Source organism: Chelonoidis abingdonii, chromosome 6, assembly GCF_003597395.2.
Source record: "Chelonoidis abingdonii isolate Lonesome George chromosome 6, CheloAbing_2.0, whole genome shotgun sequence".
NCBI lineage: Eukaryota > Metazoa > Chordata > Testudines > Testudinidae > Chelonoidis > Chelonoidis abingdonii.
The window spans coordinates 129,752,079-129,778,599 of record NC_133774.1 but is presented as its reverse complement, the minus strand read 5'-3'; the positions used below and the strand labels follow the sequence as shown (position 1 = coordinate 129,778,599).

Here is a 26,521-nt window from a genome sequence, read left to right as displayed (position 1 = left end):
AGAGAAGCAGGAGCTCCCTGGAGATTTCTCAGCTAACAGGGCCAGCCCTAGATAGAGACCCTAATTGTGCAGCCACACTGTGGCAGGCCTTTGTTTTGTCAGCATTCGTCCCAGCATGCAATGTAGCTCATCCCCCTCTCGATGGCCTGACTCCCCCTCCTTTGAACTGCCCAGTCCCAACCCCCTCCCAGGGGTTGAAATCTTCCCTGTCCGTCTGCTACCTGCTTGTAACACTACCACAGATGTGATAAGTGCCCTGTCCCCCCCTCCTTCCCATCTCCCTAATGAGCATCCTCCTCCTGCCAAACAGTCCCAACCTGCCCGAGGTTCCCTCACACTTTCCTTTGCACAGGGCTCTGCAAAGCTGGCATGCAAACGTCATTGCTTCTCAGTGTCTAAGAGCTGCATTGCGCTCAGCACTGATAGCAGGGTGAACCTGGGCCAGCAGGGTGTAGAGACGTGGCATTCAGGGATGGAGACCTTCACAAATGCCAAAGGTTTGATTTCACTCATAAGAACATAAGAACAGCCATACTGGGTCAGACCAAAGGTCCATCTAGCCCAATATCCTGTCTTCTGACAGTGGCCAATGCCAGGTGCCCCAGAGGGAATGAACAGAACAGGGAATCATCAAGTGATTCATCCCGTCACCCATTCCCAGCTTCTGGCAAACAGAGGCTAGGGACACAATCCTGGCTAATAGCCATTGCTGGACCTATCTTCCATGAACTTACCGAGTTCTTTTTTTGAACCCTGTTATAGTCTTGGCCTTCACAACATCCTCTGGCAAGGAGTTCCAGGGTTGACTGTGCATTTTGTGAAAAAATACTTCCTTTTGTTTGTTTTAAACCTGCTGCCTATTAATTTAATTTGGTGACCCTGTAGTTCTTCTGTTATGAGAAGGAGTAAACACTTCCTTATTTACTTTCTCCACACCAGTCATGATTTTATAGACCTCTGTCATATCCCTCCCTTAGTCGTCTCTGTTCCAAGCTGACAAGTCCCAGTCTTATTAATAACTCCTCCTATGGAAGCTGTTCCATAACCCTAATCATTTTTGTTGCCCTTTATGAACCTTTTCCAATTCCAATATATCTTTTTTGAAATGGAGTAACCATATCTGCACGCAATATTCAAGATGTGGGTGTACCATGGATTTATATGGGGCAATCTGATATTTTCTGTCTTATTATCTATCCCTTTCTTAATGATTCCCCACATTCTGTTCACATTTTTGACTGCTACTGCACATTGAGTGGATGTTTTCAGAGAACTATCCACAATGACTCCAAGATCTCTTTCTTCAGTGGTAACAGCTAATTTAGACTCCATCATTTTAGATGTATAGTTGGGATTCTATGCATCTGAAGAAGTGGGCTGTAGCTCACGAAAGCTCATGCTGAAATAAATTTGTTAGTCTCTAAGGTGCCACAAGTACTCCTGTTCTTTTTGCGGATACAGACTAACACGGCTGTTAACTATCTTGAGTTTTTGTAGTTTTGTATCATCTGCAAATTTTGCCACCTCACTGTTTACCCCTTTTTCCAGATCATTTATGAATATGTTGAATAGGACTGGTCCCAGTACAGAGACCCCTGGGGGACACCACTATTTACCTACTTAGATTTTCTGAAAACTGACCATTTATTCCTACCCTTTGTTTCCAATCTTTTAACCAGTTACCAATCCATAAGAGGACCTTCCCTCTTATCCTATGACTGCTTACTTTGCTTAAGAGCCTTTGGTGAGGGACCTTGTCAAAGCTTTCTGAAAATCTAAGTACACTAAATCCACTGGATCCCCCTTGTCCACATGCTTGTTGAGCCCCTCAAAGAATTCTAGTAGATTGGTGAGGCATGATTTCCCTTTTAAAAACCACGTTGACTCTTCTCCAACAAATTATGTTCATCTATGTGTCTGACAATTTTGTTCTTTACTATAGTTTCAACCAGTTTGCCCAGTACAGAAGTCATGCTTACCGGCCTGTAATTGCCATGATCACCTCTGGAGCCCTTTTTAAAAATTGGCATCATATTAGCTGTCCTCTAATCATTTGGTACAGAAACTGATATAAATGGTAGGTTACAAACTACAGTTAGTAGTTCTGCAGTTTCACATTTGAGTTCCTTCAGAACTCTTGGGTGAATACCATCTGGTCCTGGTGACTTCTTACTGTTTAATTTACCAATTTGTTCCAAAACCTCCTCTAATGACAACTCAATCTGCAACAGTTCCTTAGATTTGTCACCTAAAAAGAATGGCTCAGGTTTGGGCAGGGGCGGCTCTAGCTTTTTTGCCGGCCCAAGCATGGCAGTTAAGCTGCCTGCGGCGGCTTGCCTGCGGGAGGATCCCAGTCCCATGGATTCGGCGGCTTGCCTGCGGGAGGTCTGCCGGTCCCGTGGCTTTGGTATACCCGCCGCCGAATTGCCTCTGAATCCACAGGACTGGCGGACCTCCCGCAGGCGCGCCGCCGAAAGCAGCCTGACTGCCTCCCTTGCAGGGACTGGCAGGCCACCCCCCACGGCTTGCCGCCCTAGGGACGCGCTTGGAGTGCTGGTGCCTGGAGCTGCCGCTAGGTTTGGGAATCCCCCAAACATCCACAGCCGTGAAGACTGATGCAAATAACTAATTTAGTTTTTCTACAATGGTCTTATCATCCTTGAGTGCTCCTTTAGCATCTCGATTGTTCAGTGGCCCCACTGGTTGTTTAGCAGGCTTCCTGCTTCTGATGTACTTAAAAAAATGTTAGCTACTACTTTTTGAGTCTTTGGCTAGCTATTCTTCAGGTTCTTTTTGTGGCCTTCCTAATTATATTTTTATACTTCATTTGCCAGAGTTTATGTTCTTTTCTATTTTCCTTAACAGGATTTAACATCCACTTTTTAAAGGATGCCTTTTTGGCTCTCACTGCTTCTTTAACTTGGTTGTTTAGCCACCGTGGCTCTTTTTTGGTTCTCTTACTGTGTTTTTTAATTTGCTCCTATATAAGCATCCCCAGAATGAGATGTGTCTCTGAAGCTTAGCCAGCCTTATCCCACTCCTGAGCTATGTCCCCAGCAAACCTTCTGGCTCCCTTTGCTCCATCCTCTAGCACAGTTCAGACTCTCTCCTGTGTTGACTGTCTTTCTGCTGCTAGTTCCTCCCTCTCTCTAGCCTCAACAAGCTCCTACCAGACACCTGCCCATCCCACTATGACCCGTCCTCGTCAGGGCCCAGACAGTGGAAGTAGTCTGTGAAGGTGCACCAAGACTAAGCTGTTGAGCATTTAATAAATCCACTGGACTTCTAGCTTTAGGCCAAGTGCTGTAGAAAGATGCATGTTGCTCTGCCTCTGATAATGTTCTGGACACTATAAATGAACAATAGGCTACCAAAAATCCATAGCCTAATGGATGATGCTATAGTTATGCTGGGAGGTTGGGTGAAACCTCACTGAAGCTGGTGGAAGTAACCGTTGCCCTTCTTTCAGGATAAATGTAAGAAATAACGAAGCTCCTTTATGGAACCATGTTTCTGAAACAATAGGAGCCACCACCTAAAGCACAGGCACATGGCAAGTCTTGAGTAGAAGCTGAGCCATGTGGCTCAAGGGGTTTTCCCTAGAGACTGACATAGTGAATGCAGGGGTTGGGGCACTGGTTGGTGGAGGGAGGGAGGGAGGGTGTGTGTGTGTGCATGCATGTGTGTGAGCGAGCAAGAGAGAGAAATAACCAACAGAAACACACAGAAAGACCAAAGAAGTTCCAGACACTTCCAGAGCAGTGGTAGCAAGATCAAGAGAAAAAGCTGAGAGAGAGCTTTTGGGCTGAGTGCTGACCAAAAGAGGCTTGTAACTGTGGCCTGCTGTTTGATTCTTGCTGTGTTCAGGGAAACAGGACTTTGTACGTAAACAGGATTGCCTCAAAGAAGCACGTGACTCCACCAGCAGTTTCTCCTCCTAATGGAAATAACCAACTAGACCCTGAAAACTAGCTAAGTGCTTGAGTCAAAAAGAGGTAACACCATACATGCACCAATTTAACTAGCAGATGTCTCCATTGCACCCATCCCAGCCACTCTCTGTGGTGTGTCTCCTAGAACTGGTGGGAACATTTTTGACAACATGTAGCTGTTTCCATAAAGCTTTTGTCAGAGGCAGCGGGTGAGACTTATGCTTTACAGCTGTGATTTGCAAACTTTTTTCATTTGTGGACCCCTACAAAATTTCATATGGAGGTTTCAGCCAGAAAATGGACACTTTGACACCATTCCAATAAGTGAAAAATGTTCAGAAGTTTTCATCCCAACGCAGAGACCAACTTTCAAACCTTGAAAGTTGCTTCAAAAGAGAATTGTCATCCTCCCACCAGCTCTCGTGTCTAAACTTTAGTGACCTAACATTTAATGTACTGATGGTGCGCAAGCTGTGATGGACACAAACCAGGCAGGTGAATAATACATTATGTCGTCAGCAGACAACACAGGCGAAAACACAAGCGAATCCAAATCAACCTGCCTTTGTTCAGAAAGAACCTACGAAGAGGGAATGCACCAATGAGTAATGAGCCAAATTCTGTGCTGATTTATACGCAGCTGAAGTTAATAGGAAGTCAGCAACTGTAAATCTGCACAGAATTAGCATTAGTTCACCTCAGACATGGCTGGACGTTTTAAATAACAAGCCAGGAACTGGGGCGCGAAAATAAAAAATCCATCTTCTTTAGAAAATTCTTGCTGGTTCAGGCTGATCTGGGGTTAGGTTGCTGGCCTAGAAGCTGAGAGACCGAGGAGCACATGTCTCTGCTGTGGGGAGGGCCTTGGATCAGGCACTTAGGGTCTCCGTGTTTCAATTCTCTATTTCTTCAATGGGGATAATGGCACTGCCCTGTCCCCCAGGGGTGCTGTGAGGTTAAATCATTATTGATTGTGAGGTGCTCAGAGACTACAATGATGGGAGCTGGATAAGTCCCTTAAACCAAGTCTCACTCCAAATATTCCAGGAGCTCCTTTGGGGTCAGGCTTTTCAATGGCCGCTTTCCTTGCGTGAGCAGTTTTGTTGACGTCCAGGGAGATTCCTCTGGGTTAGCAAAATAGGCAAGAGCTCGGGATTTCCAATGGAACCTCAGGAAGTGCAGCCAAATGGGTTTGGGCACTTAACTCCTTTGAATGTTCCAAGCTATATCTCTTCAGATAGGTCTCCTTTATGGTGGTGTGTAGAGGACACAGACTGCATGCCCAGCTAGCACGGGTATAAACAGCAGTGTAGTTGGTGAAGCACTGTGCAGGTGAGTACAGATACGCCAGAAGGACCCGAGGGTTTTGGCCAAAGAGTTAGGGGACTTGTAAGGAATCTGAATCTCCCTACACGAGTGGTAAATTACTGAGACAACAGCCCATCGAAGGGTTTATCCTACTTGTGGACTAGTCAACAGTGGAACACATCCTGTTCCCTTACTCAAGTGAGTAGCCCCAGTGAAGACAGAGCGATCACTTGCACAAGGAAGGGGAAGCAGGAGTTGGCCACCGTGCTCTGCTTCCAACCACATGGCTTAGGAATAGAGTGGGTTGAAAAATTGATTTGCCTTGATTTAGCTGGTTGAGATGGGCTCTAGGTTCTCCTCTAGGATTCAGTAAAACTATAACTTGTCCAGTCCACCCTCACCTTAAAACTCCAGTGGAGGCATAGCCTGGGTGTGCACGAGACATTCATTTTGCACACACACTGAATGCCAGACTGGCCCACTCATTTTCACCACTTTACTACTTACACTTATTTTCCAGCACACTGAAATCACGCATGTAATTTACACCACTGTCTAAAGTCATTGATGCATTTGCTCCTCCCTCTCCCCCGCCCCATGTGTTTCTCTTCCTCAGACAACACCATTACTTTAGTCCTTTTTACATGCTGTGACTGGGGAAAAAGAAGACCTAGTAATAATTTCCAGTCAAAGTATGATGAATCACATCTACTGTCAGTAAAATAAATATGCAGCCACTGAGAAAATACACATGGTGACTGGGGAGAAATGAAGCACATAGTATGAAAAATAAAACCCTTGAGAATCTTACTCTTGATGCAGCAGATGTAACGTGCTGCACTAAAACAAGACACTAAGATACGAGGAAAAAAATACAAGAGGTGAGTATAAAGATTTCACTTTAGTTAATTAGGAACTTCAAAACTTTTGCAGTTTGGCAACCATCTTTTTTAACATAGTAGAAATGGAAAGGTCTTTTCATTTTGTTAATGGACAGTAGCTTTCAGAAGTTCCAGCGTAACAAAGAGAACATAATCTGAATTCACAAAATTAAACAAGAAAAAAAAAAGTACCAAGGTTGATAACAATGTTATACATTTTATTTCTGGGAATGTGCCCATTCTAAAAATGCAAATTTCCTGGAGATCTTCCCTGCTGATTGCCTCATGCACAATAAGACTATAGACAATTTTAATGAACCCTCTCCCCCTTAGCAAATGCCAAGTTAGCTTTAAGAAAAAAGGTCACATTCGAAAGCGATTGCTTATCTCTTGGTGACATTCACGTCCAGCAATGAGCAGAACACACTTGCTGTAACCAGCTACTAATGTCGGGGGTGGTGGTGAGGGTTGTCCGTATACCCTCCAGCAGCACCGAACGCTGTGGGGAGACACGGCACAATATGTAATACATACGCTGAGCTGCAGCATGTCGGTAACGAGAGGAGAGGGAGATGGGCTGCTGGCTCCCAAGATCTGGACACAGGATATCTGAGACACCAGTAGAACTGGCCTATTCTTTCTCTCGGTGAAGAAAACAATGGTGCTCTCACCCTCCAACAGTTTGCCGTGAGACCTCTGCCAATCTAACAGCTCCCAGCAATGGCAGGCTGCGTTTATCCAGGCCAGGGGTGGTTTGCAGGAGGGTGAGCACAAGGAGAGTGTGCGCTTTGTGCGCCTCGTCAGAGTGGCACCTCCTTGCCCATGGCTTTTCCCTGAAGGCCTGCCAGTAAATTGCTGGCAGCTAAGGCGGCCATGGCGTTCCGGGTAGTGACTGTAGCGCTGGCGATATGGGGGAGAATAACTGCAAACAGAAAGGGAACAAACTTCAGAGAGATCATTTCTTGGTGCCAGGACCTGCAATCGCAATCAAAGGGCTTTCCCCGCTGTGAATTTATTTCACCCTCTCACCAGCATTCATCACCCACTGTGCAGATGTCACCTGACAGCATTTGCCCTGGCCATGGGAGACGATTGGCTCCCGGGACAGACCGCACTCAGGTCCTGAGCAACAGCCCATTGAGGACACCAGGATTCCATTGATGCTGCATATTTTTAGGGCTCCCACCTGCACTGCTGCACTTTGCATGGGAATACGCCAGGCTAAAATGATTCCAGGAGGACGTGTAAGGACAGGAGGGGGGAAATACAGACTGTTTGACAGAGGTGGGGAATTGTTCTCTTCACAGAGGCCTCTTCACCCCTTGTAACAGAGCTGGATTTGCTAGGGGGGCTGCAAGCCCGGAGGATTGAAAGGGCACTGCCAGGAATGGCCGGCTTAAGACTAGTCCTACTAGCTGTGTTTTGTCTGCATGCAAGTCACATCGACCCGCCGCTCTGCCTGCCTGCTCTGTCCGGGTGAGCTGGCAGGGGATTGAAATTTACACAAATCCTGCAGGGTTTTAAAAGGATTTTTAAAGTTAAGATGATGTTTTAGTCAAATCCTGCCGGATTCTTATAAATGTCACTCCCCTGGTGGCTCACAAGACCAGAACAGGCAAAACGACCGGACGGATAATAACACAAGAACATAAGAACAGCCTTACTGGGTCAGACCAGTATCCTGTCTTCTGACAGTGGCCAATGCCAGATGCCCCAGAGAGAATGAACAGAACAGATAATCATCAAGTGATCCATCCCCTGTCCTCATTCCCAGCTTCTGGCAAACAGAGGCTAGGGACACCGTCCCTGCCCATCCTGGCTAATAGCCATTGATGGACCTGTCCTCCATGAATTTATCTAGTTCTTTTTTAAACTCTGTTATGATCTTGGCCTTCACAATATCCCCTGGCGAGGAGTTCCCCAGTTTGATTATGCGTTGTGTGAAGAAATACTTCCTCTTGTTTGTTTTAAACCTGCTGCCTGTTAATTTCATTTGGTGACCCCTAGTTCTCGTGCTATGAGAAGTAGTAAACAACACTTCCTTATCTGCTTTCTCTACACCAGTAATGATTTTATAGACCTCAATCATTTCTCCTTTTAGCTATCTCTTTTCCAAGCTGAAAAGTCCCAGTCTTATTAATCTCTCCTCATACATTGGCCTCATTACCACTACAAAAATGATTTTTCCTCCCTGGATATTCTACTGTTGATAATAGCCCACTTCCACTTTAATTATATTGCCTCGTTAGCACTGACCCCTCTCTTGGTAAGGCAACTCCCATCTTTTCATGTATTGTGTATATATACCTGCCTACTGTATTTTCCGCTACATGCATCTGATGAAGTGGGTTTTAGCCCGTGAAAGTTTATGCCCAAATAAATGTATTAGTCTCTAAGGTGCCAGAAGGACTCCTTGTTGTTTTTGCTGATACAGACTAACATGGCTACCACTCTGAAACCAGACTACGGTTAGTAGTTCTGCAATTTCACACTTGAGTTCCTTCAGAACTCCTTCAGAACACCTGGTCCTGGTGACTTATTACTGTTTAATTTATCAATTTGTTCCTAAACCTCCTCTAATGACACCTCAATCTGGGACAGTTCCTCAGATTTGTCACCTAAAAAAAATGGCTCAGGTTTGGGAATCTCCCTCACATCCTGAGCCATGAAGACCGATGCAAAGAACTCATTTAGTTTCTCCACAATAGCCTTATCGTCCTTGAGTGCTCCTTTAGCACCTTGATCATCCAGTGGCCCTAGAGGTTGTTTAGCAGGCTTCCTGCTTCTGATGTATTTAACATTTTTTTTGCTATGGATGGTATAACATGCACAGGGACGTTCCTGGGCCGCAGGCAGGTACACACGCCAGTTGGGCTGCACATGAGACTGGCTCCTGGGGGTGTGCAGGGGAAGGAGATGGCATGTGTGTTTATTTGTAAAGCTCTTGGAAAGTGGCAGCCTAGGAGAATATATGCCTCTGTTTAGCTACTGCCATGCCAGAAAAGGTTCCCGTTCAGCCAGGAAGAGCTTTGAGTGAGTTCCATGGCCCAGCCTCTCCTTGGGCGCACTTCTGGGATGACCAGTGAAAATGCAAACTACTGCTCATTGTTATCATTATTTCTAATACTGTGGTGCCTAGGAGCCCAGCTGCAGACCAGGGCCCCACGGTGCTAGGTGCTGTACAAACACAGGACAAAAAGACAGTCTGTGCCCCAAGGAGCTGACACCTGGCAGTTTGGTATGATGCGGAGCTCTGTTCCCTGGACATGGCAAAGCTACTGCACTCTTCCTGAACAGGCCACCTAACTGTCACCATGTGGTAATGACTACCCAGCTGGGCTGGTTTTAAATTGGCAACCAAGGCCCGGCCTAGACTAAGGAAATAGGTCATCCTGGACACCGTGCGGGCCAATGCTTTTAGACATGACTTTAGGTCTCATGTAGAGAGAGTTCAACATCTTTAAAGATGGGTTGACAATAGCCAGTTCATGCTATTTGTCAAACATGATCTATAGGCCCAGGGCTGGCTCTTCTGTCTTCGCTGCCCCAAGCAGCGCGCTGAATTGCTGCTGTGGACGGGGGGTTGGGAGGGGGAGTCCGTGTGCTGCTAGGGCGGCACGTGCGTTTCTGCCGGAAGACAGAAGCTGCACCGCTGTGGACAGCGGAACATAGAAGCTGCTGCCGAATTGCTGCCGCCACGGAAATGCGCCAGCTGCCCTAACGGCACACGGACTGCCCCCGCCATCTGCGGCAACAATTTGGCATGCTGCTTGGAGGCAAAAACACAGGGACTGCCGCCCCTTGCAGATTGCCGTCCCAAGCACCTGCTTGGAATGTTGGTGCCTGGAGCCGGCCCTGTACAAACCTGCCCAGCATGGGTCCCGGGGCTCGGTTTCCCACTGCCAGTCCAGACCCTAGCCCCCTGAATGTTAGCAGACAGAGCGGTAGCTGTTATTGCTGTAGGTAAGTTCATGTAGCAGTTTCCCTTCTAACACGGCATCTCCATTCTCGTGTATCTCACTCAGAACTTACTGAAACTTCTGGCTTTGGGGCTACGATGTTTTAGGTTTGGTCTCTTCTTGCATGTGATTTTTTGTTTTGGTAGTTTGGGCAAACCCAGTTCAGCCATTTAAGGAGGGGAGTAAAGCAAATACATGTCCCCCACTGTAAAAATATCCTTGCCACCCTTTTCAGCAACGTTCCCACTGGAACATAGCGCTAAGGTAATGGAACATAGGGCGGGGACTAACTTCCTGTAAGTTGCCATGAGGGTTAGGGGGCGCTCTGGCACTCTTTGTATAATACTGTTTTGATGGGCTTGTTGTACAGCTCCTGAGGTTGGTGGGACCAGAGTTCTGGTGTGGGCCTGTTAAAGGCATGGGAGCTGTTTTTCTGGTGGTATCTTGCTAAATAGTTCCACAATATGGAATTTACATTTCATCATGAATTCTTTGCACTCCAGCAAAGGTCTGCAGAGTGAAGCACTTGCTTTTGAATGCTTTTTTCCCTCTTTTTCCTCATCTTTTTTCTTTTAAAAACCCACCAGAAATTCCAGAGAAAAATATGTCACTGGAACACGAGGGTTGCCCAACTGAGTCCTCCGACAGTTAAGGTGGTACACGCAACCTTAATTGGAGAGACAGTCTAGTCCAGTGGCTAGGGCCCTAGCTGGCACTTCTGGTAGACCCAAGTTCAATTCCTTGCTCTACCACAGATTTCTGGTCACTTAATCTCAGTTTCCCATCTTGACAATGGCACTTTCCTGTCTCTGAGGGAAGTTCTCACAATAAATACACTGAGGCTGGGGATGGCGGATCTGTATCACAGCTAGTTAATTCAGCCTCCTTGCATGGATGCATTAAAGCCCATCGATAATGAATATAGGCTATGCAATTTGTCAAAGAAATGCAATAGCCTAGAGTTTTAGATACACGCTTTGTAGTGTTATGTTTTACTTTGTGTATGCCAGACAAGTGAGGCCCATGGAAATACACAGCAAGCCATACTTACACATCCAGTATCTGTCTTAGAGCAAGGGTGAAAATGTACAGGCACATCTAAGCCACCAAATTTGTAGTTAACTGCCTCCTTCCCTAATTTGCCCCTAAAGGACTTTCACTTCTGTTGATTGAAAAGAAAATACAGTACACTAGTATTGACCAAATGACTAAATTATAGAGAAGGTCAAAGGATCAAATCCTCATGTGATGTAATTAACTGAGGATCTGACCCTAAGCCAGTACTGATTTACTGGCCCTTTATGACAATGAAATTAGTGGTCACAGAAAAAGAGTGGGGAAAATGATAAGATATACAAGGGTGTATATAGCACAAACATTGTGTATGATGTTGTACTTATTATTAAGAAATAATGTGATCATGGAAATCAAGAGTGTTTTAATGCAGAGTTAAAGTTGTGTCTTTATCCATGCACCTTGAGGTAAACTGGTGCAGCACCATTGACTACAGTGGAATTATACTGATTTATACCAGCTGAGGGTCTGACCTATTATTTTTTATTCCAGAATGCACATCTCTTAAAGGAGATTAATTGATATGCAGAATCCACAGGATTGTAAAGATCACTGGAAAAACAAACACGCAGAAATGAACCCCTGAGCTGGCTGGAAACTGGAATTTCTATTTTGTGGGAAATTCTGACATTTTGAAATTTGGTTTCATTCTGAATTGGTCAAAATCTAGAAATTCTGCCACAGAACATAAATTAAAAAAAAAATGTTAATTTGGAAACATCCAAACATTTTGTTTTGATAGTGTCAAAACATTATAATATAACACAAAATATTAATTAGTATACATAGTAGTAATTATGAGCTACAAATCTAATATAATATTACAATTGTGATTTGAATATAATATAAAAGTTTTACTGAAATGGATCGAAACAATAAAGTCAAAATGAAACATTTTTACCTTGCTGAAATGAAACATTTTGACAATATTGAAATGAACTATGAAAAGTCTGAATTATTACTGTCAACTTCCTCCTGTTGTCAAAATTCACACGCTCTCCCAAAACATTTTCATATCAAGGCAGCTGCCTTGTCTGAAGGAATACTGTTCCATCGAAACAACTACAAACCAGCACAGGTATAGGCTGCCTGCTCTAGAAATCAGGCCATAGTTTTAAACTCCCAAATCACCATTTTCAGCTACCGCTCTTCAGGCGGTGGTAGCAGCTATCAACACAGACTCACCACAGTTTTTAAGTTTAAAAAGAGGATGATCTGTAGGCAGAGGCTCAGGCTCTGTGACATCCAGACCAGCAGCTGCAATCTGACCATTGACCAATGCCTGGTACAGGTCTTCCTGGTTCACTACACCGCCCCTGTTGGGAAAAGAAAAACAAAATATCTGTCAACTTCTGGACATCTTCTCTGTGTAGCTGTTCTAGCAGCTAAGAGCCTTAGTTATCTGGTGAAAGCTTTAACAACAGTATTGGATGAAGTTGGAGTGCACAGCAGGCTGATCTTAGAGGCTGCTTTATAATAAACTCTGAGGCCAGGGGCTTACAGTTCTGTCCTCTGGCACGATTCATACTGTATTATGTGTGGGATCAGCTTACCTAATGAGACCGAATCCCCTGGATGGGATTTGCCTGTGTCATGATACATCTCCCTCAATCAGCGTGTTGTCGGATTACACCAACATAAGCCTTTTATTTTTAATAATTGCTTGAAAGTTGATTTTATTTTATTGAGCTTGGCTACTGTCAGAGTTGGGAATATAAATCTTGTCTCCCTCTATGATCACGGAAGGATTTGTGTCAGAAGTTTATGTCCTCCAGTGTGACGTCTGTGTGTTTATCTTGCTGAGCCTTGGCTCTAAGCTGTTTCCTTCCCTCCTGTCCTACTTCACCTGCTGGTGTTGATAAAGATGGCAGTATCCTTCATTAAGGAGAAAAGGCCGTTGTCACAGATGCCCTGTGTTTCAGGTGTTAAGGCACAGCACACAACGATGAAGTCCGAATGCCGAGCCAATTCCTCCAGTGGCACTATTCAGAAGAAAGCAGAAAGGCTGCAGAGATTAAAAAAAAAAGGCACATACCATTGGAAAAAGCCTCGGATTTATCTTTGTGCTGCGTTGAGCAGAGTCCACAGATAATAGACTGACCTAGAAAGAGGTTTCTGACCAGAGGAGCGAGGCTCTGGAACAGCCTTCCAATAGGAGCAGTAGGGCAGACAACCGAACTAGTTTTAAGATGGAGCTTGATAAGTTTGTAAATGGGATGATATACAGGGTTGCCATAGGAGGGAGTGGACTTGATGTCCCAGGAGGCCTCTTCCAATCCTATGGCCTTAGTCTGAATATTCTTGGGGGCCCAACATATTTGATGTTTACTGTAAATTCATGTAAACAATTTCCTCCAAGGGGAACTGGTTAGTCCAGTTTAAGGTAGTTGTTGACATCCTCCGAGTTCTACAGGCCTGCAGCTTTCTGACAAGCCCTCCCCATCTGCAATCAGTGTACCCAGAGGCAGTTTGTGGGGTCCTCGACCAGAGCACGTGGGGGCTCCTCCCCACCCCTTCGGCCTGCAGTCTCCCCTACCCGGTCTCCCCGCCCCGGTGGATGTGGCTGATCAGCAGGTCACAGTTCAAAATGCCCAGCTGAGAATGGGCATGATGGCTAGTCTGGGAGACATACCTTGAGGCACAGAGCAAGTTATACCAATGAAATGCGTTAGGAGGACATTGGCAGAAAGAGCCATTTTACTGTTTTAGATTCTGCAGCCACAGCAGTTGGGGGCAAACTCTTTCTGTGTGTATTGTCTGGATAATACGGCATGGGGGTGATTGGTCGCACTTAATTACATCTGTGCTCAGTGACTTCTCTGGGCTTTGAATCAACCATGTCATTTGCAATATGCTGATGTGACAGGCTACCCCTTGGAAATGATACAAAAATGCTTGTGGCTAAATAAATAGGAGAGAAAAGCTTTTAAACCAAACTGCTTCTCTGGAGTTAAGGGACGTCACCAGCTCTCATGGTTTGATCTCGAGCCTTCCAAAATTGGGTGTTTTTCTTAAAGCCCCAGCTCCTGGAGTCACGTGTTTCCATGTGAATGTCAGCTTTCATTTAAAAATATTATAAAAAGCATATTTCCAGGTCTCAAAAGTGCAGAAAAACATGAAAATGCGAGAGACCCTTACAGGCTCAGAAACCACAACGCAAATAAAAGGAATCTGTTACTTATGATTTTTAAAATCTCATCATTTCTATGCCAATCTCATGTTTTCTGAGGGAGGGGGGAGGCCATGGCTTTAAATGGGGGTGTTCTGAAAGGATGGCTGGGAGAACCGCAGTCCACCTCTATTTTTAATCTAAACTAAAGCCACCACTGCAGAGCCCATACACATGCAAGGCAGGAAGCTCCCTAGCCAGGTAGTTAGGAAAACAGGCTTTCCAGCAGTTCAGGCTTTGCACTGGTGAGGTGGGATTCCTGCTGGACTTCTCCACTGTCTGAAAAATGGTCTGTTCCATCTTACCAAACTCGGCTGGAATCTTGGTGGCCATGTCAGGTCTCGGGCCAATGTCGGCATAGAGGAATCTCTTGACTCCAAATGGCTTTAACCGGGCCGTGACAGCTGCTCCTATAAAGTGGGAATTACAGCCATGAGTTCCACCTTATCGCTGCTCATCTGCTGTGCAAATTCTCCCCCTTTGCAGGAGAACCAGTGTGCAGGGTGCAGGAATCCCTAAGGTGAGTTTCCTTTACATCATCACGTTGTGGAGAGGGATTTTACTGCCCTGTCGGATAAGCAGGTGTCCACCTCCCTACACCTGTGAGAGGTCCCCCAAATCTGCATGGATCTCAGGACATCCATGGAGGCCCATGGCAGCAGTCCCTTCTAGAAACCACCCCTCAGCCCATTCCCAAGGGAAGAGGGACTTGCTGAGTGGAGAGGTCACTGTAGAACGACCGGCTCAGATTTACTGAACACAGGGGAATAATCTGTTCGGTGTCGAGATGGGATGATGCCATGAAGAACAGGCATCCACATCCCAGTCTGGGACTTCTTCTCGCCTGAGTGTTTTGGCTGAGGGGCTTTCTGCTGGACTGGTGGGAGATGAGAGCAAGCTGCTGAGCCCCTACCATAACTTCCAGCCCTGTTTGCAAAGAACACCTCCTGTGTCTTGTTTAGTAACCAACTGGATTTGGTTAGTGCTGTTATTAAATAGTCTAGCAAGTAACCATGCCCCAGGAAGTGCATCCATTGTCCTACGTTCTTGTGGTGATGGTAAAGAAACCTAATCACAATCGCCTTTCTTCCTCCATGCACTTTACAAACACCCACTCATTCTCATGACAACCTGATGGAGTGCGTAAACAAACAGGATTAAGTCTGCTGTCCACAGTCCAGATGGGGAAACTGAGGCAAAGAGGCGACATTTTTAAACCTAGGGACATAACTCCATATTTAGGCACCTAAAAAGTGGCCCAATTTCAGAGATGCTGATCACCAGCTAATCCAATTGATGCCAATGTGCAAATAGAGCAAATACTTTTATTGTAATCCTAACCTGCTCTACACTGTGCCATGAGGGCGAAATTCACCCCTGCAGATTTAAGAGCGCTTACATGGAATTTAGTGGTTTTTGAAAGGATTTTAGCAGATCGAGGGATGAAATAGCGACAGAGGCTAAAAGGTTTTCCACTGCCCAACACTTTATGTTGTCACTTAGAAGCAGAGTTGAGTGCATAATTGATGTTTTGGTCGGGCGATGGGGGATTTGAAAAAAATTGGTTGGTTTCAAACCACAACTGAATTTTTTCAGTATTTCTATTGTGGGGGGGGGGGGAAAAACCTGAAAAAAAATAGTTTTGGGGTCACCAAAACATTTTATTTGACCTGAAACACTTTTTTACCAGTTTTCCATTTCATTTTGGGTCATTTTCAGGTGCTTTGAATCTTCCTTTTTGTTTTTATTTAATTAGCTACATTTCTAAATGAAACATTGCTTCAAACAAAAAGTCAAAACATTTTGTTTCAAAATGGCCAAAAGGAACCATTTCAACTTTTTCAGGGGGGAAAAAAAAATCAATTTTTGGTTAAAACTATTTGCCAAATTTGACCACAATTCTCAAGTACTTTCAGTGCCTTGTCAAAATTCATTCTCTGTGGCAAATGTATTATTTGCCAAGCAAATTTTACACGGCTCTACTGACAAATGTGCAAAGTGTACATTCGTTTACAGCAGCGGTACTGACATTGCTCAGGTATAAATGAGGTCTTACGGTGCGAGGTAGTAGACTATCCGACCTATATAAAATCAGTACTTGAAATCTAGATCTATCCACCACTGTCACATTAGAAATGTATATGCAACAAAGTGGAAGCACTTAATGATGTTTTTATTAGAATTGATCCAAAAAGGAAAAATATTCATGAAAAGTTTTGTCAAAAGGTTTCCTTCATTCTCAAATGTTGAACACATTTGAGGAGGAACATTGGAAGAGGAGAATTTTGCAAAATGTGCCAATTTTTTAAAAATTGGCAAATTCTAAAACGCTGGCCAGATCTACTTTTTTATATTCATGGCTATAAAAACAGAAATGTAAAAAAGAGCAACCTCATGATTTTTTAAATTGTTGACACTTTTCAAAAATACTCAGATTTTGACTCTAACTGTTCGATTTTTTTAGTCTCTTTTCATCCATTTGATTTTTTTGCAAAAGAAATCAAAATACAGACCATTTTGGCCAGCTCTGTATGAAAACTCTACATGGATTTTGCAACTTACCTATTCTTCCAAGTCCTAGAATCCCCACAGTGCTGTCTGTCAGACCATAGCCACACATCCACAGAGGCTTCCAGGTTCCCCAGCCACCGCTTTAAAATATCATTGGAAGCTATTTCAGGCATACACAGTACAGCATCCACCCTTCCCCAGCACTTTCGAATGTGGAGACTGTTTCTATTTAGCTCTGGTTGATCATTTAACAGGAACTGCCAGACTGGGTCAGACCAAGGCTTGAATTAAGCCAGTAGTCCTGTCTCCAACACTGTCCAGAAGGAAGTTGCAAGAATGCCTATAGCAGGCAGCTATGGGATAACCTATCCCCAGGGAAAGTTTCATCCTCACCCTCATTAATTAGTGGTTGATTTTTGCTTTGAAGCAATAATGGTTTATATCCCCCACAAATCTTAGATTAGCCAACGTTGAGAGACAAGGTGGGGGAGGTAATATCTTTGATTGGAACAACTTCTGTTGGTGAGAGACAAGCGTTCTAGCTCACAGAGAGCCCTTCCGCAGCTCCCTGTAAGCTTGAAAGCTTGTCTCTCTGACCAACAGAAGATGATCCAATCAAAGATATTACCTCCCCCAACTTGTCTCACTAAGGTCCTGGGAGTGACACAGCTACAAAAACACTGCATACATCATTAACTCTGAACAGTCTTGTTCTCCATATACATTGTGTGAATCCCGTGCTGCTGCTGTTGTTACTCAGACAAACTGGATCAAAGCTAGCTTGAGTATGTGTACATGTGCTGAAGTCACACATCTGAGTGACGCGTAGTCAGGGCTGGCTTTAGCAAGTGCGGGGCCCAATTGGAACAGTTTCAATGGGGCCCCAGAAGGGATGACTGAAAAAAAAAACCATAAAAAAACACGTGGGGCTTGTACTCACCAGGCGGAGCTCCAACTCTTCGGAGGCGGGTCCTTCACTTGCTCCGGGTCTTCGACGGCACTGAAGGACCTGCCGCTGAAGTGAAGCCGAAGACCTGGAGCGAGTGAAAGACCCGACGACCAAGTGCTCCCAAAGACAGGGAGCGCCATCAGGTGAGTAAAAATTAAAAAGGAGCCTCTAGACAGGGAAAGGTTCTCGGCCACTTGCCCACCCTGGCGACCTTGACCGTAACCCTAGCTCCAGGTGCCCTACCCATAGGAATCCTAACCTTAGCTCCAGGTGCCCTACCCATAGGAATCCTAACCTTAGCTCCAAGTGCCCTTACCCATACGAACCCTAACCCTAGCTCCAGGTGCCCTACCTATAGGAACCCTAACCCTAGGGCAGGAATCCCGACCCACAGGAACCCTAACCCTAGAGCAGGAATCCCTACCCATAGGAACCCATACCCTAGGTCCAAGTACCCTACCTATAGGAACCATAATTCTAGCTCGAACTACCCTACCCATAGGAACCCTAACCCTAGTTCCAAGTGCCCTACACATAGGAACCCTAACCCTAGGGCGAGAGTCCCTACCCATAAGAACACTAACCCTAGGGAAAGAATCACTACACATGGGAACCCTAAACCTAGCTCCAAGTGCCCTACCCAAAGGAACCCTAATTCTACTTCCAAGTGCCCTAGGCATAGGAACCATACCCTAGGGCGGGAATCCTTACCCACAGGAACCCTAAACCAAGCTTCAATTGCCCTACCCATAGGAACCGTAACTCTAGCTCCAATTCCACTACCCACGGGAAACCTAACTCTATCTCCAAGTGGCCTACCCATACGAACCCTAACCCTAGGGCGGAAATCCCTACCCTCAGGAACCCTGACCCTAGCTCCAAGTGCCCTACCCACAGGAATCCAAAAACCTAGCTCCAAGTGCCCTGGCCATAGAAAACCTAATCCTAGGTCCAACTGCCTTACGCATAGGAACCCTAAACGTAGGGCGGGAATCCCTACCCATCGGAAACCTAACATTAGCTCCAAGTTCCCTACATATAGGAACCCAAACCCTAGCTCCAAGTGCCCTACCCATAGCAACCCTAACCCTAGGGCTGGAATCCCTACTCATAGCAACTCTAACCCTAGCTCCAAGTGCCCGACCCATAGGAACTGTAACCCTAGGGTGGGAATCCCTAACCATAGGAACCCTAACCCTAGCTCCAAATGTCCCACTCATAGGAACTCTAACCGTAGCTCTAAGTACCCTACCATAGGAATCCTAACCGTAGTTCAGAGTTCTCTACGCATAGGAACCCTAACCCTATGGTGGGAATCCCTAACCATAGGAACCCTAACCGTAGGTCCAAGTGTCCTACCCATAGGAACCCTAACCCCAGCTCCATGTGCTTTACCCAAAAAAACCCTAACCCTAGGGCGGGAAACCCTATCCATAGGAACCCTAACCCTAGCTCCAAGTGGCCTACTCATAGGAACCCTAACTCTAGGATCCCTAACCATAGGAACCCTAATACTAGCTCCAAGTGTGCTACCCATGGGAACCCAAAGCCTAGCTCGAAGTGCCCTATGAATAGAAACATTAACCCTAGCTCGAAGTGCCCTACCCAGAGGAACCCTAACCCTAGCTCCAAGTGCCCTATTCATAGGAATCCTAAATGTAGGGCGGGAATCCCTACCATAGGAAATGAATTCCTAGCTCAAAGGGCTCTACCAATAGGAACTCAAACCTTATCTCCAAGTGTCCTACCAAATAGGAAACCTAACCCTAGGGAGGGTATCCCGACCAAATGGAACCCTAACCCTAGGGCGGGAATCCCTGCTGATAGGAACCCTAAACCTAGCTCCAAGTGTCCAACCCATAGGAACCCTAACCCTAGTTACAAGTATCCTACCCATAGGAACATTAACCCTAGGGCGGAAATACCTAAAACAGGAGCCCGAACCCTAGCCTCAAGTGCCCTACCCATAGGAATTCTAACCCTAGCTCCATGTCCTCTACGCATAGAAACCCCAACCCGAGCTCCAGGTGCCCTACCCATAGGAACCATAACCCTATTTCCAAGTGCCCTACTCATAGGAACCCTAACCCGAGACCCAGGAGCCGTACCCATAGGAACCCTAACCCTACGTTGCGAATCCCTACCCCTAAGAACCATAATCCTAGATCCAGGTGCCCTTCGCATAAGAACCCTAACCCTAGCTCCATGTGCTCTACCCATGAGAACCCTAACCCTAGGGCAGGAATCCCTACCCATAGGAACCCTAACCCTAGCTCTAAGTGCCCTACACATAGGAACTCTAACTCTGGCTCCAAGTGCCCAACCCATAGGAACCCTAACCCTAGCGCCATGTGCACTACCCGTAGGAATCCTAACCCTAGGGTGGGAATCCCTACCACAGGAACGCTAACCATAGCTCTAAGTGCCCTACCATTAGGAAACCTAATCCTAGGGCGGGAATCCCTACACAATGGAACCCCAACTCTAGGGCAGGAATCCCTACCAATGGGAACCCTAAACCTAGCTCCAAGTGCCCTACCCATAGGAACCCTAACCCTAGCTCCAAGTGATCTACCCATAGGAAACCTAATTCTAGCTCCAATTCCCTTAACCATAGGACACCTAACCTAGCTCCAGGTGCCCTACCCATAGGAACCCTAACCCTAGGTTGGGAATCCCTACCTATAGAAACCCTAATTCTAGATCCATGTGCCTTACGCATAGGAACCCTAACCCTAGGTTGGGAATCCCTACCCAAAGGAACCCTAATTCTAGATCCAGGTGCCTTACGCATAGGTACTCAAATCCTAGCTCCATGTTCTCTACCCATAGGAACCCTAACACTAGCTCCAAGTGTCCTATAAATAGGAACCCTAACTCTAGCTCCAAGTGCCCTACCCATAGGAACCCTAACCCTAGGGCAGGAATCCCTACCACAGGAACACTTACCCTAGCTCTAAGTGCCCTACCAATAGGAAACCTAACTCTAGGGGGTGAATCTCTAACTAATGGAACTCTAACTCTAGGGCTGGAATTCCTACCCATAGGAACCCTAACCATAGCTCCAAGTGCCCTACCCATAGGATCACTAACCCTAGCTACAAGTGACCTACCCATAGGAATCCTAATCCTATCTCCAAGTGCCCTAACTATAGGAATCTTAACCTATCTCCAAGTGCCCTACCCATAGGAACCCTAACCCTAGGGTGGGAATCTCTATCCATAGGAACCCGAACCCTAGCTCCAAGTGTCCTACCTGTAGGAACCCTAACGCTAGCTCCAAGTCCCCTACCCATAGGAACCCTAACGCTATCTCCAAGTGCCATACCAATAGGAACTCTAACCTTAGTTACAAGAGCCCAAACAATTGGAACCCTAACCCTAGGGTGGGAATCCCTACCCAAAAGAACCCTAAGCCTAGGGTGGGAATCCCTACCCACAGGAACTCTAAACCTAGCTCCAAGTGACCTACCCTTAGGAAACTTAACTCTAGCTCCAAGTGCCCTACCTATAGAGAATCTAAACCTAGCTCGAAGAGACCTATCCACAGGAACCCTAACATTAGCTACAAGTGCCCTACCAATAGGAACTCTAACCCTAGAGCTGGAATCCCTACCCATAGGAACACTTTCCCTAGCTCCAAGTGCCCTACCAACAGTGCCCTACCATACCCTAGGTCAAAGTGCCCTACCCATAGGAACCCTAACCCTAGCTCCAGGTGCCCTACCCATAGGAACCCTAACGCTATCTGCAAGTGCCCTTCCCATTGGAAAACTAACCCTAAGGCCAGAATCATTACCCATGGGAACCCTAATGCTAGCTTCAAGTGCCCTACCCATGGGAACTCTTACTCTAGGGCGGGAATCCCTATACATAGGAATCCTATGCCTAGCTCCAAGTGCCCTACCAATAGGAACTCTAACCTTAGCTATAAGTGCCCTACCAATAGGAACCCTAACCCTAGGGCGGGAATCCCTACGCAAAAGAATCCTAAACCTAGGGCGGGAAACTCTACCCATAGAAACTCTAAACCTAGCTAAAAGTGTACTACCCTTAGGAACCTTAACTCTAGCTCCAAGTGCCCTACCTATAGAAAACATAACCCTAGCTCCAAGTGCCCTGCACATAGGAACCCTATACCTAGGGTGGGAATCCCTATCCAAAGGAACCCTAAATCTAGCCCCAAGTGCCCTAACTATGGGAACTCTAACCCTAGGGTGCAAATCCCTGCCCACAGGATCCCAAACCATAACTCAAAGTGCCCTAATCATAAGAACTCTAACCATAGCTCCAAGTGCCCTACCAATAGGAACCCAAACCCTAGGACCAAGTGCCCTACCCATAGGAACCCTAACTCAAGCTCCAAGTGCCCTATTGATAGGAACCCTGACCCTAGCTCGAAGTGCCCTATCCATAGGAACCCTAATTGTAGCTCCAAGTGCCCTACTCATAGGAACCCTAAACCTAGCTCCAAGTGCCCTACGTATAGGAACCCTAATCCTAGCTCCAAGTGCCCTACCCATAGGAATCATAACCCTAGCTTCAAGTGCCCTACACATAGGAACCCTAACACTAGCTCCAAGGTTCCTACCCATAGGTACCCTAATCCTAGGGCGGGAATATCTACCAAGAGAACCCTAACTATAGCTCCAAGTGCCCTACCAATAGGAACCTTAACCCTAGCTCAAAGTGCCCTACCCATTGAAACCCTAACCCTAGCTCAAAGTGCCCTGCACATAGGAACCCTATACCTAGGGCAGGAATCCCTACCCAAAGGAATCCTAAATCTAGCCCCAAGTGCCCTAACCATGGGAACTCTAACCCTAGCTCCAAGTGCCCTACACATAGAAACCCTGACTCTAGCTCCAAGTGCCTTACCCATAGGAACCTGAACCCTAGCTCCAAGTGCCCTACCAATAGGAACCCTAACCCTAGGGCAGGAATCCCTACCAAAAGGAACGGTAAACCTAGGGCAGGAATCGATATCCATAGGAACCCTAAACCTAGTTACGAGACCCCTAACCATAGGAACCCAAACCCTAGCTCTAAGTGCCCTACCCGTACGAACCCTAACCCTAGCTCCAAGTGCCCTACCAATGGGAACCCTAACACTAGTTCCAGGTGTCCTACTATAGTAACCCTAACCCCAGGACAGGAATCCCTACCCATAGGAACCCATACCCTAGGTCCAAGTGCCCTACGCATAGGAACCCTAACGCTAGCTCCAAGTGCCCTACTCATAGGAATCCAAACCCTAGGTTGGGAATCCCTACCCCTAGGAACCCTAATCCTAGATCCAGGTTCCCTTCGCATAGGAATCCTAATCCTAGCTCCATGTGCTCTACCTATAGGAGCCCTAACCCTAGGGCGGGTATCTCTACCCATAGGAACCCTAGTTCTGAGTGCCCTACACATAGCAACCCTAACCTTAGCTCCAAGTGCCCTAGCCATAGGAACTCTAACCCTAGCGCCATGTGCTCTATCCATAGAACCCTAACCCTAGGGCGGCAATCCCTACCACAGGAACGTTAACCCTAGTTCTAAGTTCCCTACCAATAGAAAACCTAATCCTAGGGCGGGAATCCCTACCCATAGGAACCCTAAACCTAGCTCCAAGTTCCCTACTTATAGGAACCCTAACCATAGCTCCAAGTGATCTACCCATAGGAACCCTAATCCTAACACCAATTGCCCTAACTATAGGAACCCTAACCTAGCTACAGGTGCCCTACCCATAGGAACCCTAACCCTAGGTTGGGAATCCCTACCCGTAGGAACCCTAATCCTAGATCCAGGTGTCCCAGGCATAGGTACCTTAATCCTAGCTCCATGTTCTCTACCCATAGGAACCCTAACTCTAGGGCGAGAATCCCTACCCATAGGAACCCTAACTCTAGCGCCATGTGCTCTACCCACAGGAACCCTGACCCTAGGGCGGGAATCCCTACCACAGGAACGCTACCCCTAGCTCTAAGTGCCCTACAAATAGGAAACCTAACCATAGGGGGGGAACCTCTACCCAATGGAACCCTAACTCTAGGGCGGGAATTCCTACCCATAGGAACCCTAACACTAGCTTTAAGTGCCCTACTCATAGGAACCTTAACCCTAGCTCCAGATGCTCTACCCATAGAAACCCTAACCCTAAGGCAGGAATCCCTACCCATAGGAACGCTAACTGTAGCTCCAAATGACACATGCATCTGACAAAGTGGGTATTCACCCACAAAAGCTCATGCTCCAAAACGTCAGTTAGTCTATAAGGTGCCAAAGAATTCTCTGCTGCTTTTGTAGCTCCAAGTGTCTTACCCATAAGAACTCTAACGCTAGGGCGGGAATCTCTAGCCATAGGAACCCGAACCCTAGCTCCAAGTGCCCTACCCATAGGAACCATAACCCTAGCTTGAAGTGCCCTACCCATAGGAATCATAGCGCTAACTGGAAGTGCCCTACCCATAGGAACCCTAACCCTAGCTCCAAGTCCCTTACCTATAGAATCCCTAAATCTAGCTCCATGTGCCCTGCCATAGGAACCCTAACCCTAGCTCCAAGTACCCTACCCATAGGAACTCTAACCATAGCTCAGAGTTCTCTATCCATAGGAACCCTAACCTTAGGTTGGATCCCTACCCATATGGAACCAAACTAGCTCCAAGTGCCTACCAGAGGACACCTAACACTTGTTGGGAGATCCATACCAAGGAGAACCTAAACCTATCAAGTGCCCTACCCATAGGAACCGTGAACTCGAGATTTGAACGTGCCAACCCCATAGGAAGCACTGAACTCCTAGGGCAGAAAATGCTACAGCAAGGAACTCCTAACTTTAGCTCCAAGTGCTGCCTATCGTAGAGACCTGCTAACTCCAGGCAGAAATCCTCGACATAGAACGCCGTAACCTCTAGCTGCCATATGCCCTTAATCGCATCGGAGGAACCTAAACCTACGTCCAACAACGCCGACCGGCGAGTAGGAAACCTCGTACCATAGGGGGGAAGCTACCACAGGAACTCAACCTGTAGCTCCTGTCCTCTATGCATAGGAACCAAACCAAGCCCAGGTCGCTACCATAGGAACGCCAATAGTCTCAAGTGCCTTTACTCATACGAACCCTCGCTAGTTGGCAATCTCTACCTCTAGTAACCATAACCTAAGATCAGGTACCCTCGCATAGGAGACCCTAACCTAGCTCCATGTGCCAACCCATAGGAACCCTACTAGGGCAGGAATCCGTCCCATAGGAACCAATACAAGGTGCAAGACGCCTACTATTAGGAACCCTACCTAATCCAAGTGCCTAGGCATTAGGATTAACCTAGGGCGGAATCCCTACCCATAGGATAACCAGAAAACGGCATTCAAGGGCCTATCCATAGGACACTAACCTAGCTTCAAATGCCCTACGCTAGGAACTTCAAACCATAGTCAAGTGCCTACAATAGGAACCCGCTAAGCCTAGCTCCAAGGTTCCTTACCTCATATGAACTAACCTTCTAGGCATAATCACTGCCCAAGAACCACGTAATCCGTGAGCACAAAAGCCTATAATAGGAACCTACATCCTAAGCCTCCAAGTGTCCTAACCCATAGGAACCCTAACCCTAGCTCCAAGTGCCCCTCCAAAAGAAACGTATTAACCCAGTAGTATGCCCTACGCCATAGCGAACTCAACCTAGCTCCAAGTGGCCTCACCATAGAACCTGAACTCTATGCTCCAAGTGCCCACTAGAGAACCTAACCTAGCTTCATGTTCCAACCATAGGAACCTAACTAGCTAGGGTCGGAATTCCTACCCACATGAACCCTAACCGTAACGCTCCAAGTTCACTACCGAATGGAACCGCTAACCTTAGCTTCAAGTGGCCTACAGATGAGGAACCTAATCCTAGGCGAAGTTGGCCCTATCCATAGGAACCTAATAACCCTAGCTCCATGTGCCTAACAAATAGGACCCATACCCAAACCCATCTCTAAGTGTCTACCATAGAACCATATGATCCGTCGGGCAGGATCCACACGATAGAACCCATAACCTGTAGCGCCATGTGCTCTCATCCATAGACCCTAACCCTACGGGCGGCAAGCCCTGCACAGAACGCTAACCCTAGCTCTAAGTGCCTACCAATAGAAATCCCAATCCTAGGGTGGGAATTCTCTACACAAGGGAACCCTAACTGGTAGGGCGCGGAATCCTACCCATACGGACCTAAACTAGCTCCAAGTACCAGCTACCACTAGAGAACCTAACTCAGAGCTCGAGGTGCCACCATGACCCATAGACTATCTTAAACCAAGCCTGCGCTATCTGTAGGACTAACCTACTTAGTGGGAAATCCCTATGCATGCAACTCGATACCTCAAGCTCAATGTTGCCCGTACCATAGGAAGCCTAATCTAATTCCGTTGAGCCTGTACATCAAACCTAACCTATTGGCGGAATCCCTATCCTAAGAACTTAACCTTAGCTCCAAGTTGTCATAGCATCAATTCCTAATTCTGAATCTTAGAGTCCAAAATGTGGGTGCATGAAACCTCCAAGCTAATTACCAGCTTGGATCTAACAGCGTCTGCCACCAGCCAAAAATTTCGGTGTTTGCCTCACTCTGGTCTCCCCCCAAAACCTTCCTGGGGAACCGAAGACTCATATGCCCTGATCTTAACACAAGGGGAAATAACCCCCTCCCCTTGATCTTCTTACTTTCCTCCAGGCTTCCCTCCGTGGGGTTATCGGAAGATAC

General features: G+C 46.5%; 1 protein-coding gene across 1 annotated transcript in view; it reads right to left on the bottom strand.

Moving 5' to 3' along the window:
* Positions 1 to 6,520: 6,520 nt before the first annotated feature.
* Positions 6,521 to 26,521, bottom strand: part of LOC116823820 (glyoxylate reductase/hydroxypyruvate reductase-like) — a 39,741-nt gene continuing 19,740 nt past the window's right edge. The window contains exons 5-9 of the mRNA XM_032778677.2: positions 16,886 to 16,974; positions 14,629 to 14,733; positions 13,001 to 13,136; positions 12,340 to 12,470; positions 6,521 to 7,043 (exon numbers count right to left, since the gene is read on the bottom strand). Of these exons, the coding sequence (XP_032634568.1) occupies positions 6,922 to 7,043; positions 12,340 to 12,470; positions 13,001 to 13,136; positions 14,629 to 14,733; positions 16,886 to 16,974 (583 nt within the window). The 3' untranslated portion in view covers positions 6,521 to 6,921. The remainder of the gene's footprint in view (positions 7,044 to 12,339; positions 12,471 to 13,000; positions 13,137 to 14,628; positions 14,734 to 16,885; positions 16,975 to 26,521) is intronic.